This window comes from Budorcas taxicolor, chromosome 22, assembly GCF_023091745.1.
Source record: "Budorcas taxicolor isolate Tak-1 chromosome 22, Takin1.1, whole genome shotgun sequence".
Taxonomy (NCBI): domain Eukaryota; kingdom Metazoa; phylum Chordata; class Mammalia; order Artiodactyla; family Bovidae; genus Budorcas; species Budorcas taxicolor.
In genome coordinates, this window is record NC_068931.1 from 47,341,394 (window position 1) to 47,357,031 (window position 15,638).

Genomic DNA, 15,638 nt, shown 5'->3' on the forward strand with positions numbered 1-15,638 from the left:
GATGCTGAAGCTGAAACTCCAGTACTTTGGCCACTTCATGCGAAGAATTGATTCATTGGAAAAGACTGATGCTGGGAGGGATTGGGGGCAGGAGGAGAATGGGATGACAGAGGATGAGATGGCTGGATGGCATCACTGACTCGATGGATGTGAGTCTGAGTGAACTCCGGGAGTTGGTGATGGACAGGGAGGCCTGGCGTGCTATGATTCATGGGGTCACAAAGAGTCAGGCACGACTCAGCGACTGGACTGGACTGAACTGAACTGAAGACTTCTGAAGGATTCTCATACCTTGTAACAATTATAGGAAAGAAGTCATTAACAAAGTGTTCAAAACATAAAACTTTTTTTTAAAAGCAGCCTTCATCTCTGCATTTAAATATGAAAGCTGTGATGTCACTTATCTTTAGTTGTAACAACATTCTAATAAGCTCCTAGTGAAGCTGGAGAACAGCTGCTCTTAATTTAGAAAAATATTTTTTTCTGTGAACTTTTCTTAGGTTAAGCAATTCCATGTAGTTTTTTCCCTAAATTCCTGGGATCTCACAACTATACTTCTGAGAAAACATGTTATGGAAACATACCATTGCTTAACAAACATGTTCAGAAGTTTTTTAAAAAAATAAACTCATAAACCTGGAAATAACCAATAATCAGAAATGCACAACACTTTTTAAAGTGGAATATGCTCTGGGAATCAAGTATGTTTTGGAAGAATATTTAAGCATATAGAAAAACTTAAAAGGCAAGCTACCACACAGCATATATACATTCTCAGTTTTGGCTATATATATGTTCCTGGAAACAAACTAGTTGTATGTTAAAATATTAATTGTAGATCTCTTAGGTGGAGAATCTGTTTATTCACATTTTTTTTTTGAGCATTTCAAAATTTCCACAATGATGTATTACTTACTTTGGGGCTTGTTAATGCTAAGTTCATTTAGATTAAGTGATCTGCTTGCCCAGGTAGCATTTCTCCTAATAGATGACATCAAATTTAATTAAAATTGGTCCATTACTAAAATGCTCAAGCTTTTTTTCCCTAATAGGTCAGAAGATAAAAAAAGACCTTCCTACAAGGTGGTATAAGACAACTGAGAAAATGAATGAACTAGACCTACAGGTATTCATACTGATGAATCATACATTATTTCTAGAGAAGAAAGCAAACTGATGAACATATAAAGTATAAAACATGCAAGATAATACAATATATTGTCCAGAAATACTTATGTATGGGTCACAAGTATAAAGAAATGCAATGATAAACACAAAATTCACAGTCCTGATTACTTTTGGGCTTTGGCTAACAAAATTGAGGAGGGATACATACGGGATAGCAACATGTTGATAACTTATATTTCCTAAATTGGTTGATAGACATATGGGTATTTATTATATTACATTTTATACCTTTTCAGTTCAGTTCAGTCGCTCAGTTGTTTCCAACCCTTTGTGACCCCGTGAATTGCAGCACGCCAGGCCTCCCTGTCCATTACCAACTCCTGGAGTTCACCCAAACTTATGTGCATTGAGTTGGTGATGCCATCCAGCCATCTCATCCTCTGTCATCCCCTTCTCCTCCTGCCCCCAATCCCTCCCAGCATCAGGGTCTTTTCCAATGAGTCAACTCTTCGCATGAGGTGGCCAAAGTATTGGAGTTTCAGCCTCAGCATCAGTCCTTCCAATGAACACCCAGGACTGGTCTCCTTTAGGATGGATTGGTGGGATCTCCTTGCAGTCCAAGGCACTCTCAAGAGTCTTCTCCAACACCACAGTTCAAAAGCATCAATCCTTTGGCACTCAGCTTTCTTCACAGTCCAGCTCTCACATCCATACATGACCACTGGAAAAACCATAGCCTTGACTAGACAGACCTTTGTTGGCAAAGTAATATCTCTGCTTTTTAATATGGTATCTAGGTTGGTCATAACTTTCCTTCCAAGGAGTAAGCATCTTTTAATTTCATGGCTGTATACACCTTTTAGTACTAGGCAAAAGGAAAAAAGACATCAATGGCTTTTAGGATTTGAATGTCTCATAGACTCCAAACCCAAATCACCTCTATTCCCTACTGGTGGTTCCTATCCTTCCCTAAAATCAATCCTTTAAAATTCAGTGCTCTCAATTTTATTCAGACATTTTAGACATATTTGTGTAACATGGAAGGCTGATGTATTTGCCTACAGGTAATATGCCTCTAAAGCTAGTATTCAATGCAACAGGATTTAAAATCCAATGTATATTCTCATTATAAACCTGAATAGCAATTTAACTAATCGGTGGTTCATTTGAGATGTCTATATTTGTCACTCACAATCCAAACAGCTGTAGTCATTGGTTGGAAGGCACAGTCTCTGTGGAGACATCAATATGCAAAGAAGGGCAAGACCTAAAATCCTTCTGTTAACTTTCCACCCAGCTGTTAAGTGCATTTGTGAAATTAGAGTTGACTTATAAGTGCACTATAATGCTTTAAAATGTAGTGTTTAAAAAAATCAATATGGTTAGGGAAGTGTACTAATTAAGACAGCATCCGAGCAATTACAAAGTCAGTATTATGTCAACATACATTTTTATTACCCTGAGTCTAGTATTTATCTAAGACAGAGACCTCCCAACTTCCTATTAAATATGTCCTTCCCAAATTACCAGCTAAAATCAATCAATACCTTCTCCTTGAATTCTGTGGTTCAAGAACTGAATAAAATGTAGTAGGGGGTAAACTCGGAAGTAAGAAATAATAGCAAATTCTCTATTTCAGATGAAAACTGCTTTTGGTATAGCTACAAACCTTACTTAAGGAGCAAGTGAGATAATCCCCTTGTACCTCTATCTCCAAAGAAGCTAGAACAGAAAACTGAAGTAGGTGAAGGAAAGAAATTTGAATACTCAAGTTATCTGGCATAGTAGTGGATCTCTGGGAAATAATGCCTACTGAGCAATTATTAAAAGTGAATTTGTTTTTATTTAAATAAAGGCTTGACTATCACAGTAACTGAGAGTCACAGACAAAGGGGCATTCAGTAGTGTTATTTCCGGCCACACAGATTGTACATGAGGATAGCCATCTTCAAGATCAAATAATGTGCCCAGATGTGTGAACCTTGTAACATGTTTTAACATTCTGATTCTAGGACATATATTTATATCAAGAAGTGAATTCTACATCAAGTATAAGTTAAAGTGATTCTTGAACACCTTTGCACTGGTAAGAAAATGATGTTAAATTCCAAAAATTTACTAAGCTGTTAAAGAAATCTTTTTTAAGTTAAAGTACGTCTATGCAATGTGTAGGACTACTTAACTTGTCATAAATTTAAAGGCAAATCACACTGCTTAATATCCAACAAGTAAAAGGCAAGATAAAAAATGAGAAGTTTATAAAAATGAAAAATCCAAGGGGAAAAATTAAATCAGTCTCACTCTAGAGCAGATTTGCAAATAAATTTTGATTCAATTTATTTTAGGAAGTGAGTATATGATCACATGAAAAATAAATAGCTAAAGACTCACCGGAAGGCTTGGTTCAGAATTTGATAATTAAAATGTTCTGGTGCCAATCCTATGACCACAGCATTAGGATCGCTTGTCTGTATTCCTGAAAATGTGAAGAAAAAAATTACTGAAAAATGCAATTAACAGTAATGTCACAATTTATAACCAAGCAGTTTTAGTCAACCAAGTCTGATTTTTTGTTGTAGCAATAATCTGAAGTTTAAGAGATTATCCTGCGCAATATAATTTGGAAGTATGAGCTATACTTAAAAGAAAAAAAAAAAAGGTCTCTTAGTAGTTTTGCATGTTACTTTTGCAGTCTTACAGCTACTAAGTAACTAGAAGATCTGAATTAAAAATTGTAACCTGAGGTTCTCAAACAAGTAACAATTTGTAACTTCAAAAAGCTGTACTCATTAAAATCAACCAGAACAACCACAGTTCTCTATGAGCTATCAGATCAATAGCAACTGATGAGGGACTGGAAAGCTAAGAGGCAAAGAAAATTAGACTTTCTGAGCTACATAAGCTGAGGCACACAGTCATGATAAACATGGAATGCACTGTAGATCCTACAGCTCTCTACACCATACCTAATGCACATTTAGTTCCACAAGTATCATTCTATAACAAAAACATGCTTTAAGGCCTTGGTACCTGATAACAAGACTTTAGATACAAGAACCAAACGAGGGTATTCACCATCGCAGTTATTAAAACTCTGATTGAAGGGTCTGTGCATTATTCATATGCCGATTCCTATTTGCTTCTCTTATTGCCTGCCTTTAAGCATTCTCATGATCAATTCTACCAAAATGTGAGAAGTAGTAGAAAGAGCAGATAGTGAAGATCTTCAATTCCCTCCTAACCAGCAGCCACGAGCACTGAGTAACTGGTTGCAGCTTGTTGAAGGAAGAAAACAAAATCAATGGCTATAGTTAAAAGCTGAAGTTTTGTATTCTTTTTATTTTCTCCATCTACCACTAGCTAAGATATTCAATATCAGCCAAGATATTTCCATTCCCTTCAAAAACCCATCAACTCTGGGTATTTCCATGTTGCAAGTTCAGTCTTACACTAAATAACAAAGATTTCTTCCAGACCAGGGATTTTGCTTAGATGTGCCGACTCCAGCTCACTGCTGCACAACCAGAATCTTTCTTCAAATAAAGTAAAAGGTCTGGATAAAAAACGTTTGCAGTACTTCAGCTGGCCCAGAAATATAAATATACTAATCACAGAATGTATGTGTCATTATTTTTGGCAGCCCAGTTTCTGAGTATCATTTTCATAACCGGGGAATCCACTAGCTCAGAAGGCTTGGTGAGGAGCAGATCTCACCCTCTCTTGAGAGGGTGAAAACACTGCCTACTTGTATTTCCAGCCTCTCTGCAGCTATGGGTACTGGCCTGAGACGGAGGTTCTGCCAATCAAAAGCGCCCACCCCGGGCTCTACAATGGAAGCTAAGAACATCAAGCAACTGGGAGAGTGCCACTGGAAATTCTGAGGCAGGAGGGCAAGCTGGAACTTCCAGTCTCCAGTGCCACTGGGGTCAACAAGCCAGCTCCAGAGGTCAGTGTGCAGAGGCACACTGGGGACGCCCGATCAGTTCTGCTTGCTAGGTGCTGCATAGTACTGCTTGGGGCCCAACCCCAGAGACTTACCCCCAGCCCCCAACTGGGCAGTTAGTTCTACAGGCCACCTAAACAGTCTTTTTTGTTGTTGTAGACATATAAATGATATTTAAAAATGGAAAGACTAGATCATAATGAGTCCTGATGTATCCATCACCCAGCTTTAGCAGTCACCAACATTTTGCCTTTTCATACTGTTCATGGGGTTCTCAAGGCAAGAATACTGAAGTGGTTTGCCATTCCCTTCTCCAGTGGACCACATTCTGTCAGACCTCTCCACCATGACCCGCCCATCTTGGGTGGCCCCGCAGGGCATGGCTTAGTTTCATTGAGTTAGACAAGGCTGTGGTCCTAGTGTGATTAGATTGACTAGTTTTCTGTGATTATAGTTTCAGTGTGTCTGCCCTCTGATGCCCTCTTGCAACAGTACTTTGGCCACCTCATGTGAACAGTCAACTCATTGGAAAAGACTGATGCTGGGAGGGGTTGGGGGCAGGAGGAAAAGGGGACGACAGAGGATGAGATGGCTGGATGGCATCACCAACTCGATGGACGTGAATTTGAGTGAACTCCGAGAGATGGTGATGGACAGGGAGGCCTGACGTGCTGTGATTCATGGGGTCGCAAAGAGTCGGACATGACTGAGCGACTGAACTGAACTGAACATTTTGCCAATTGTATCTGTGATTCTCTACATTTTCTAAAGTCTTTGAAAAGTAAATCCCAGATATCCATCATCTCACCCCTTCATATTTCAGTATATATCTTTAACTGATAAAGACCTAAAAAAAAACAACACTTTATACCATCAAAGTTAATGATAATATTTTTATTCATTTATTTTTGGCTGCACTGGGTCTTCATCACTGTGTGTGGGCCTTTCTGTAGTTGTAGAGAGCAAGGGCTGCTCTCCAGTTGTGCTATGTTCTTACTGAGGTGGCTTCTCTTGAGAAGCACGGGCTCCGGGGTGCATGGGCTTCACTAGTTGCTGTTCCCGGGATCGAGAGCACAGGCTCAACAGCTGTGGCCCACGGGCTTAGTTGCCCCATGGTATGTGGGATCTACCTGGATCAGGGATCGAACCTGTGTATCCTGCATTGGCGGGCGGAGTCTTTACCACTGAGCCACTAGGGAAGCCCAGTTATAATTCTTATTACTCACTCAATACCTAGACCACATTTGAATCTCTCCAAATGTCTCAAAAATGTCTTTTTATATCTGATATGTAATTGACACCCAAAAAGGTCCATATATAGCATTTCATTGTTATTCTTTACTTCTCATTCTACAGCAGCAGTCTTCTGTCAACCTTATCTACTAAAGCACCTAGATCTTGGAAAAAGTCCTACTTTCTGGATTTGACTGGTTGCTTATGAGTATCATTTAATTTGTTCCTTCACTCTTATTATTTCATATAAACCAGTAACTGGATCTAGCGGTTTGGTAAGTTCACATTCAATTACTAAGCAAGGTTATTTCATAGGCGATGCTATGAACGTTCTATTGTATCACATCACGAAGCACAAGGGATCTGGCTGTTCCTCATCTAGTGATGCTAAGACTGATCAGCTGGTTCAAGTGGTGTCAGCATGATCCCTCCATTCTGGACCTCCTCATCAATTCTTCACCTACTGTGTTTAAAATCTGTTGACACTGTTGCCTATTTCACTAGGGTTTGGCAAATGTGATTTTATAATCCTGCCATTCTGTCTGCATTTACTAGCTAGAACTCTTCTATAAAGAACTTACTCTCATCAAATGTTTAGTTACTCTAAAATACAGTTAAAATAGGAAAGGCAGGATAAATCCTTGTTTCATTTGCCAATTTTCAGAATGAGTTACTGCCCTAACAACCTCCAATAGTGACCAATGAGTTTTGTGGGGTTGAGTATCATTTTAATCATTCTGTATATAAGATGTGTTGCAATCTATTACAATCATTATTATTTTTGATGCTCAAATTATCCCTTCAAATTGTCTTCACTGTCCTTTAGCCAAGACTTTATTCATTTTCAATAATTTCCTTGCTAAAAATTAAGTTATCCCAGACTCATACAATCCCTGTGGATCTAGAATCTCCCATTTCTTCACAGAACTAAAGTAGGACATCATAGTAGACACTATAGTTTGTCCACAGGGTTTCATTGCTTCTCTGCCTTTTCAGTAGAAGATCTAGATAGTATGTATTTTTTAAAAGAACAAGGGAGTTGATCATAATATTTTTAATTCAAAATTAACACACACCTTATTTGATTTTTATATTTGTATTTTTTTTTCACTTACATTTAAAGTCTGGAGTACTAATAATACTAGCATAACTACCACTTTATCCTGTAATGTACCCATAATTATAAAATAATATCAACACTAATAAACACTAAGACTACTGAATGCAGTTTTAGGTTTCTTTGCAGTTCTTTTATCCTTCAATTTATCCCCTATGAATGAACTATCAGAATACTGTATTTTAAAGTCATGTAAAGCAATTATTTGAGTGGTTATGTCATCAACTTTATATACAGTTCATTTTGTTTCTGTTTTTGGTTTTTAGGGATTGGCTTGTTTTTTAACTTCTTGTCTTTTAAATATGTAAAATATTCACCTGGTTCCAATATCAAAACTAGATAATAATGTACTTTTATTTAGAGAGATCACATCTCCTCTTCCTGCCCTCCCCCTTTAGATAACCATTTTTACTAATTCTTCACTTATCTTCCTTCAGCTTCCTTTCACGAATATAAGACAAATACATTCATAGCCATAGCCATTTCCCTCTCATTTTCTTACACAGGAAATGTGTAAGGTTTTCTAAACCTTACTTTTTTCACTTACTATATCCTATGAAGAGCACTCTTATCAGGAGACAAGAATTCGTTATCACTTACCTTTCAGCTACAAAGCATTCCTTCCATTTTGTGGAAATACCCTAGGTTTAGTCAGTCTCTTCCAATGAACATTTCAGTTGTTTCCAATTTTCTAAGGTCATAATGAGGTCCAAATAAGGTCATAATGACCCACCTTACTCATAAGCCCTCATACCTATTTGTCACTACATCTAGCAGCTGCAGGCCTATAAAAGGCAGTACTGCTTCCCATGCAGTTTTGAGAGCTCCTGCCAAATTCCTCTCCAAAGGAGCTGTGCCATTTTATATTCCATCAGATCTTTTAATAAATTTATTTTCATTTAATTTAGCCAAAGCTGATTCCCGTTTCTTGCAAATAATAATTCTGACTGATATACAGTTATATTTCCTGGTAGTATAAGTTTTGAGGTTCTGCATTTGTCCATGCATAGGTTCCCAAATTATTATTTACAAAGCTATAACACGGCTTTATAATGATGACTTTATAATTTATACTTATTTTGTCAATATTGTGTACTTTAACTCTATCATCTATAAAGAGAAGCAATGTGGCAAAGCTTCTTAACACTAGGATATTTTTCCAGAGTTTAGGCTTTTTCCAAGAGAAAAGTTTTATTTTTCCTTGATTGAAAATATTTCATGGTCACTGCAAAAGCTTCACACTATACAGAATGACATCTACCTTTAAACATGTTGATATTGGTTTATCTTTTCTAGTCAAATTAATACAGTGGCTCCAGGAATGAGGACAGCAATGCTCAGAGAAATCTTGACTTGTGTTTTTTCAAACTGTGGGCCATGATCCGTCAGTAGACTGTGAAACTAATCTGAATGGCTCTAAGCAGCATGAAAATTATACAAGTAAACCAAACAGAAAATGGGCTTCCCAGGTAAAGGGTGGTAAAAATGGTAAAGGATGCCTCAGATGGTAAAGAATTTGCCTGAAATGCAAGAGACCTGGGTTCGATCCCTGAGTTGCAAAGATCCCCTAGAGAAGGGAATGGATACCAATTCCAGTATTCTTGCCTAGAGAAATTCATGGACAGAGGAGGCTGGTAGGGTAGTCCATATGGTTGCAAAGAGTCCTGACTAACACTTTCACTTTTCAAACCAAATAGAAAACAGAGTACATGTCACACAGTAAGAGTAAGTATTATTTAACCTGTACAAGTACACATACATATGTCCTGAATTTCTATGTAATGTGTTTCACTTACTGTGGATGGCAGTCAAAACAGATTTGAGAAACACTGTATCTGTTGACTATTTCAGTAAGAGCAAATCTGAATAAATGCTTCCAAACATCCAGTTTTAAGGGTAACTTATAAGCTGATATGAAGAGCTAATTGTTAAATCTTTCCGAATGCCTCCTACCTTTAAAATCGGGTAGAGCCCGATCATCAACCAGCAGCATGGGTCGGACTTGCTTCTGCTCCACCAAGTTTCTGGCTGCAGTCAGAGACGTGAATATTTCATCTTCAGAGATATCAAACTCCAGTTTTTTCAATCTTTCCAAGAGGTCTTGCTTGCTCTCCTTGGTTGTATTGGTCACAAACCTAACTATTACAGAAGTAGCACGTAACCTAGCAAAGTATAATTCAGGTGTCAACAGGCAGTTTTTACATTCTAGCCCCATAAAACCTAATTTGGTAGCCCTTGCCAAAGGTCAAAAAATGAAAGGTAAGTCACTGAGTGTTTTTATGGCCAATAGGTTTTATAACCTATCCAAAACTGCTTACAGCTTATCCATACCCTGTGGACCGCTTTATCTACAAAGGCTATAAAGACTACCTTTTCAAGAACCTTCTATACTTTTAACTGAATTTCACTACCAGGTTTTAAGCAAAGAAGTGAAAACAAAGACCCAAAGCTGAGTAACTACTGTACTTACAGAATGAGGTGAAAGTTATCTTGAGATTATCTACCTAGTGTAACCTTCTGAAGGAGAGAAAACTCAGCCCTACAGGATTAATGACTGGGCTCAGCTGTACACAGCTGGGCAGCTATAGGGCTGAGACACGAACTCTGGCCTGCATTCTGGACAGGGTCTGACCCCCTATGCTAAGAGACAGAGGACACCTCAAGAGTTCTTTCTTCTGAGCCAATTAGACACTGGCTAAGCCCTAATGTGCTACTAAGTTTACAAACAGAAACTACTTGGAGAAAGAAACATGTCATTTTTATAGATAGACTAGAATGTGCTTTCTCCTTTAACTACATACATATAGGATTTTGTATGTAAAATTTCATACAAAATTTCATAATCTGCTTTTGATTTCATAATCTACTTCTTGGAACCTAAACTGTAAATCAGGTATCAGAGAAAGAATTCATAATAGTCCAGCTTTAATTAAAAAAAAATTTTTTTTCCTGGTCTTACACAATGATGTGGTCCCTTACCTAGAGCAAGACATCCTGGAGTGTGAAGTCAAGTGGGCCTCAGGAAGCAATACTACAAACAAAGGTAGTGGTGCTGATGGAATTCCAGCTGAGCTATTTCAAATCCTAAAATATGATACTGTTAAAGTGCTGCATTCAGTATTTCAGCAAATTTGGAAAACTCAGCAGTGGCCACAGGACTGGAAAAGGTCAGTTTTCATTCCAATCCCAAGAAGGGCAATGCCAAAGAACGTTCAACTGCCACACAATTGTGCTCATTTCACATGCTAGCAACATAATGCTCAAAATCCTTCAAGCTAGGCTTCAACAGTACGTGAACTGAGAACTTCCAGATGTATAAACTGTATTCAGAAAAAGCAGAGGAACCAGGGGTCAAATTGTCAACATTCGCTGGATCATAGAGAAAGCAAAAACATCTACTTCTGCTTCACTGACTACACTAAAGCCTTTGAATGTGTGGATCACAACAAATTGTGGAACATTCTTAAAGAGATAGGAATACCAGACCACGTGACCTGCCTGTTGAGAAATCTGTATGCAGGTCAGGAAGCACCAGTTTTTTTAAAACAAAGAAGCAACATTTAGAACCAGACATGGAACAACGGACTGGTTCAAAATTGGGAAAGGAGTATGACAAGGGTGACAAGTATTGTCACCCTGCTTATTTAATTTGTACATCATGCAAAATGTTGGGCTGGATAAATCACAAGCTGGAATCAAGAGTGCCAGGAGAAATATCAACAATCTCACATATGCAGATGATACTACCCTAATGGCAGAAAGTGAAGAGGAACTAAAGAGCTGCTTGATGAGGGTGAAAGAGGAAAGTGAAAAAGATAGCTTGAAACTCAATATTTGAAAAAATAAGATCATGGCATCTGGTCCCATCACTTCATGGCAAATAGATGGGGAAAAAGCGGCAGATTTTCTTTTCCTGGGCTCCAAAATCACTGCAGATGGTGACTGCAGCCATGAAATTAAAAGATGCTTACTCCTTGGAAGAAAAGCAATGACAAACCTAGATAGCATATTAAAAAGCAGAAACATCGCTTTGCCGACAAAGGTCCATATAGTCAAAGCTATGATATTTTCCAGTAGTCATGTATGGATGTGAGAGTTGGACCATAAAGAAGGCTGAATGTCAAAGAATTGATGTTTTTGAATTTTGGTGCTGGAGAAGACTCCTGAAAGTCCCTTGGATAGCAAGGAGATCAAACCAGTCAATCCTATAAGAAATCAACCCTGAATATTCACTGAAGGACTAATGCTAAAGCTGAAGTTCCAATACTTTGGCCACCTGATGTGAAGAGGTGACTCACTAGAAAAGACTTTGATGCTGGGAAAGACTGAGAGCAGGGGGAGAAGGGGGCAACAGAGGATAAGATGGGTGAATGGCATCACAGACTCAACGGACATGAATTGGAGCAAACTCCGGGAGATAGTGAAGGACAGGTATGCTGCAGTCCATGGGATTTGCAGAGTCAGAGACGAGTTACCGACTGAACAACAGCGTTTTAATCTAAAACTAATTTTAATTGACCTGCAATTAAAATTTTTATATTAATACCCTGTTGGGCTTCCCAGGTGGCACAGTGGTAAAGAATCCATCTGCCAATGCAGGAGATGCAAGAGACGTTGGTCCTATCCTTGGGCTGGGAAGATCCCCTGGAATAGGAAATGGCAACCCAGTCCCATATTCTTGCCTGGGAAATTCCACGGACAGAGGAGCCTGGTGGGCTACAGTCTACGAGGACGCAGAGTTGGACATGACTGAGCGCTCACACACGCCATGCACACCTTATATTTTATGCCTGCCCTGAACAGACGCAAGGCATAAAAGCACTGTCCATAATTTAAAATAAGCCAGAAAACAAAACAAAAGAGATTTTAAAGCATTTATTCAAAAAGCATTCAATACCTTTATATGATTAAATATTTCATTATAATCATGATTCTCTCTATAATACCTGTGTGGTCTCTTTGCCTAAAAACACACTAAATTTAAGTGTGTAAGATCTCTCAAAAGAAATTGAATACTTTAATATAACTATCATCTGAAAAATGAACAAGTGTAAGTACTGAAATGATCATATTATTTCTGACAAGAACTTTAAAAACACCTTTCTTTTTGCTAGTCGCTTAACTTCCCTAAAGCTATTTGTTTCCAGAGAAACCCAAACTGGCAGTGACAGTATATGATCTCTCTGGGGTGATGACCCGCCTGTGCCAGTGAGAGGACAATTTGTAGGCTCTGGCCCCTCCAGAATGGCAGGCTCACAGGTTACAGATGTACTTAGAGATGTCATTCATTGTTTACCAGAAATTAGATTTTTCTATCCATCCAGACCAGAAAGCTCATCTCTGAAGCTGTACAAGCACTTGTCCAACAGGAGAGCAAAGGTTACCTGATCAACAGGTAACCTTTTCCCTAGAAAGCCTGAGAAAGACCATGGCAAGGAGTCAAGAGAAAGTCCCACTCTCCAACTAATTTAATTTGGGCCTTAAACAACATGTTGCTGTCCGCCTGTAAAAGAACACCATGACTCCCAGCTACATCAATAGCTTGCAACTGATGCCTACCAGATCTAATCTCACATTTGCTGAAGCTCCACATGGAAAGAACACCAAGTCGGTGCTGCTCTCTTGCCACAATACCTGGCACTGATACTAGTCACGAGATTCCCTGAATAAGAGCAGACTATGAAGGTTGTAAGGCGTAAAATGATAAAGCACTACATGCTAAGTATTGCTGACTTTAAATCCGCCTCTAAATTATTTTAAGATAAGATGCTAAATAACATTACTAGTTCTGCCATGCATGCGTGCTCAGTCGTGTCCAGCTCTGTCCGACCCCATGGACTGCAGCCCACCAGGCTCCTCGGTCCACGGAAGGTTCCAAGCAAGAATATTGGAGTGCATTGCCATTTCCTTCTTCAGGGGATCGACCCAGGGATCAAACCCACATCTCCTTTGTCTCCTGCGCCGGCAGGTGGATTCTTCATCACTGAGCCTCCGAGGAAGTCCCAGGTCTACTGTCCTGAGGAGTATTTTTTCCAGGATACTCAGAAACAAATATTCACATTCAGTTCACTTTAACAAGCTTTTCTATAATATACATTTTTTATCTAGACTTTTGGTAAGCGATGCATCAGAAATATAAGACAATCTTTAACCTTCAAAAGCATTAGATTTAGTTAATGGAGATAATGCTAAAATTTCAAGTCCCTTGATTAAATTTTATTTGAGTAGCTGCACACTCAGTGCTAGATCTTAGCTGAAGGAGGAGTGGGCAGAACTATGCCTTTGTGTATGTGTGTGTTTCCTTTTGTGATTCCAGGATTCATCTGCGATTTTTCCAGTGCTGCTTATTCCACATTTTCCAATCTCAAGCTTTCATTCCCAAATTTACATTACTTAGAAAAAAGACACACACGAAGAGCAAAAAGACAGACCAAAAGGCCGAACCTAACAAAAGGCTTGGAGAACAATTTGTGGAAGACACAACAATGCATCCGTTTTCCAGCTAAGCCCAAGGCAGTTCCTGTATCTGCGGTAAATCGGTGAAATGCCATCTTAAGGCCGTCCATTCAGCTAATGATCTGCCTTGGTAAACTGGCACTTACAAACATATTTGTCAGCTGAACGTGGAGGATAGCTTGCCTTTTAAGAGCTTCCTGTGCGCCTGGCACAGCTGCATCTTCAATGTGAAGTGTGCCACTGAGATCGACCAAAACAGCTTTTAATGCACGGCGTGCTGCCATCCTTCATTCCCTAGGAGAGAGCAAATGAAATTAAAAATACAGTTTAGGAAACAATGGACAATTAAAACCTGGTAAGACTTCAAAATAGCACTCGTATCGAGAAAGATACTGCTTAATGTTAAGCTGCTTCTCTTGTAGAAAAGAAATGTTTTTAAAAAATAAAAAATCCAAATTTCACGCATAAAAGTTTTCTGAAGTCTTAAGGGAAATGTTAAAAGAGGGGTTACATTTACTTCAGATTTCTTGAAATAATTCTTCATGGAGCAATTCATTCATCTATTTTTATGTGTGAGAAAATGTACTCCGAAGAATGGGTGGATGGAAGGAAGCCCTAAATCACTGGCAAAATCTTTTTCCGCTCTGGCTATGTACCATGAAAATGTTCTAATCGCCAATCTTCACTGTTATATCCTGAAGTGGCATATATAGCCAAAGAGCTACTAGTATTTGTAGATCAGTGAGGAGGATATTTCAAGTTATACGGTAATTTTAGTCAGGAAATATTTTCCTTACGCTATAATGTCCAATTTCCCTTTTGCATATATCTCCTTTAAAGTTATGTTTATTATGAGTTCTATCATATAGACAGTGGAATATAATGGGAATACAAAGTTTAAGTATAAAGATAACAGTTTAAAGATAATGAGAGGTAGGAACTGTATGGAATCTAAAGACAAAAGGATAGGACTGCCTGCATTTTTAGTTTTTGAAACAATTTTTTTCCATTTTTTTGTTTTTATAATAAAATATTTCAGACATACAAAGGTATCAAGAATAATACAATCCCTTTTATCCATCATTCAACTTCAGAAATAGAACATCATCGGCAGAGTTGGAGCCCTCTGTGTACCCCTCAGATCTGAGTCCACTTCTTTCCCGCCCCAAGGTTACTACTTTCCTGATTTTGAAGTGCTGACAGCTTACTATTACTGTTCTTCTATGTACACTTCATGACTTTCTTTACCATTCCACATTGCTTGTGAGATGGAGCCATGTTAACACACGTAAATATAGGTCATTTTCACTGCTGTATGGTATTATTCTATTGTGTGAAAACACAATTTATCTTTCCCTTCTCCTGACCATGAAGGCTGAGGCAGCTCTGCATGTATTATAGTGAAGGGTGCCTCTGTGAACATCCTTGTGCATGTCTCCTAGTGGCCACGTGTGTGAACATTTCTGAGGTCTTGCTGGGTTTGAGGGTGTGTGCTCATTTCACCCTCCCAGGATGTTGCCAAGCTGCCCTATTCCTCGTGTCTTCAAACGGCGAATGTGTACTGAACACTTACTGTGTCAGGCCCTGAAGAGACAGCAGAGCTGGAAGAGCCATCTTCTTTAAAGTAAGAAGCAGATGGGAAAGCGGGTGAGAAGCCGGGGATGATACAAGTAGTCAGGAAGAGCTCTCAGGTGGCTGACTGCATTCCTGGGACACAGGTGGATTGGGGCACACCTCTCTCTCCTAGCTAGCTCCCTCCGA

At 38.8% G+C, this 15,638-nt stretch overlaps 1 protein-coding gene across 2 annotated transcripts in view; it reads right to left on the reverse strand.

Moving 5' to 3' along the window:
* HDHD2 (haloacid dehalogenase like hydrolase domain containing 2) overlaps window positions 1–15,638 on the reverse strand; it is a 43,589-nt gene that overhangs the window by 16,899 nt on the left and 11,052 nt on the right. For both annotated transcript variants that reach the window (XM_052660336.1, XM_052660337.1), the window contains exons 2-4: window positions 14,061–14,171; window positions 9,375–9,583; window positions 3,520–3,604 (exon numbers count right to left, since the gene is read on the reverse strand). In XM_052660336.1, the coding sequence (XP_052516296.1) occupies window positions 3,520–3,604; window positions 9,375–9,583; window positions 14,061–14,161 (395 nt within the window). In that variant the 5' untranslated portion in view covers window positions 14,162–14,171. The remainder of the gene's footprint in view (window positions 1–3,519; window positions 3,605–9,374; window positions 9,584–14,060; window positions 14,172–15,638) is intronic.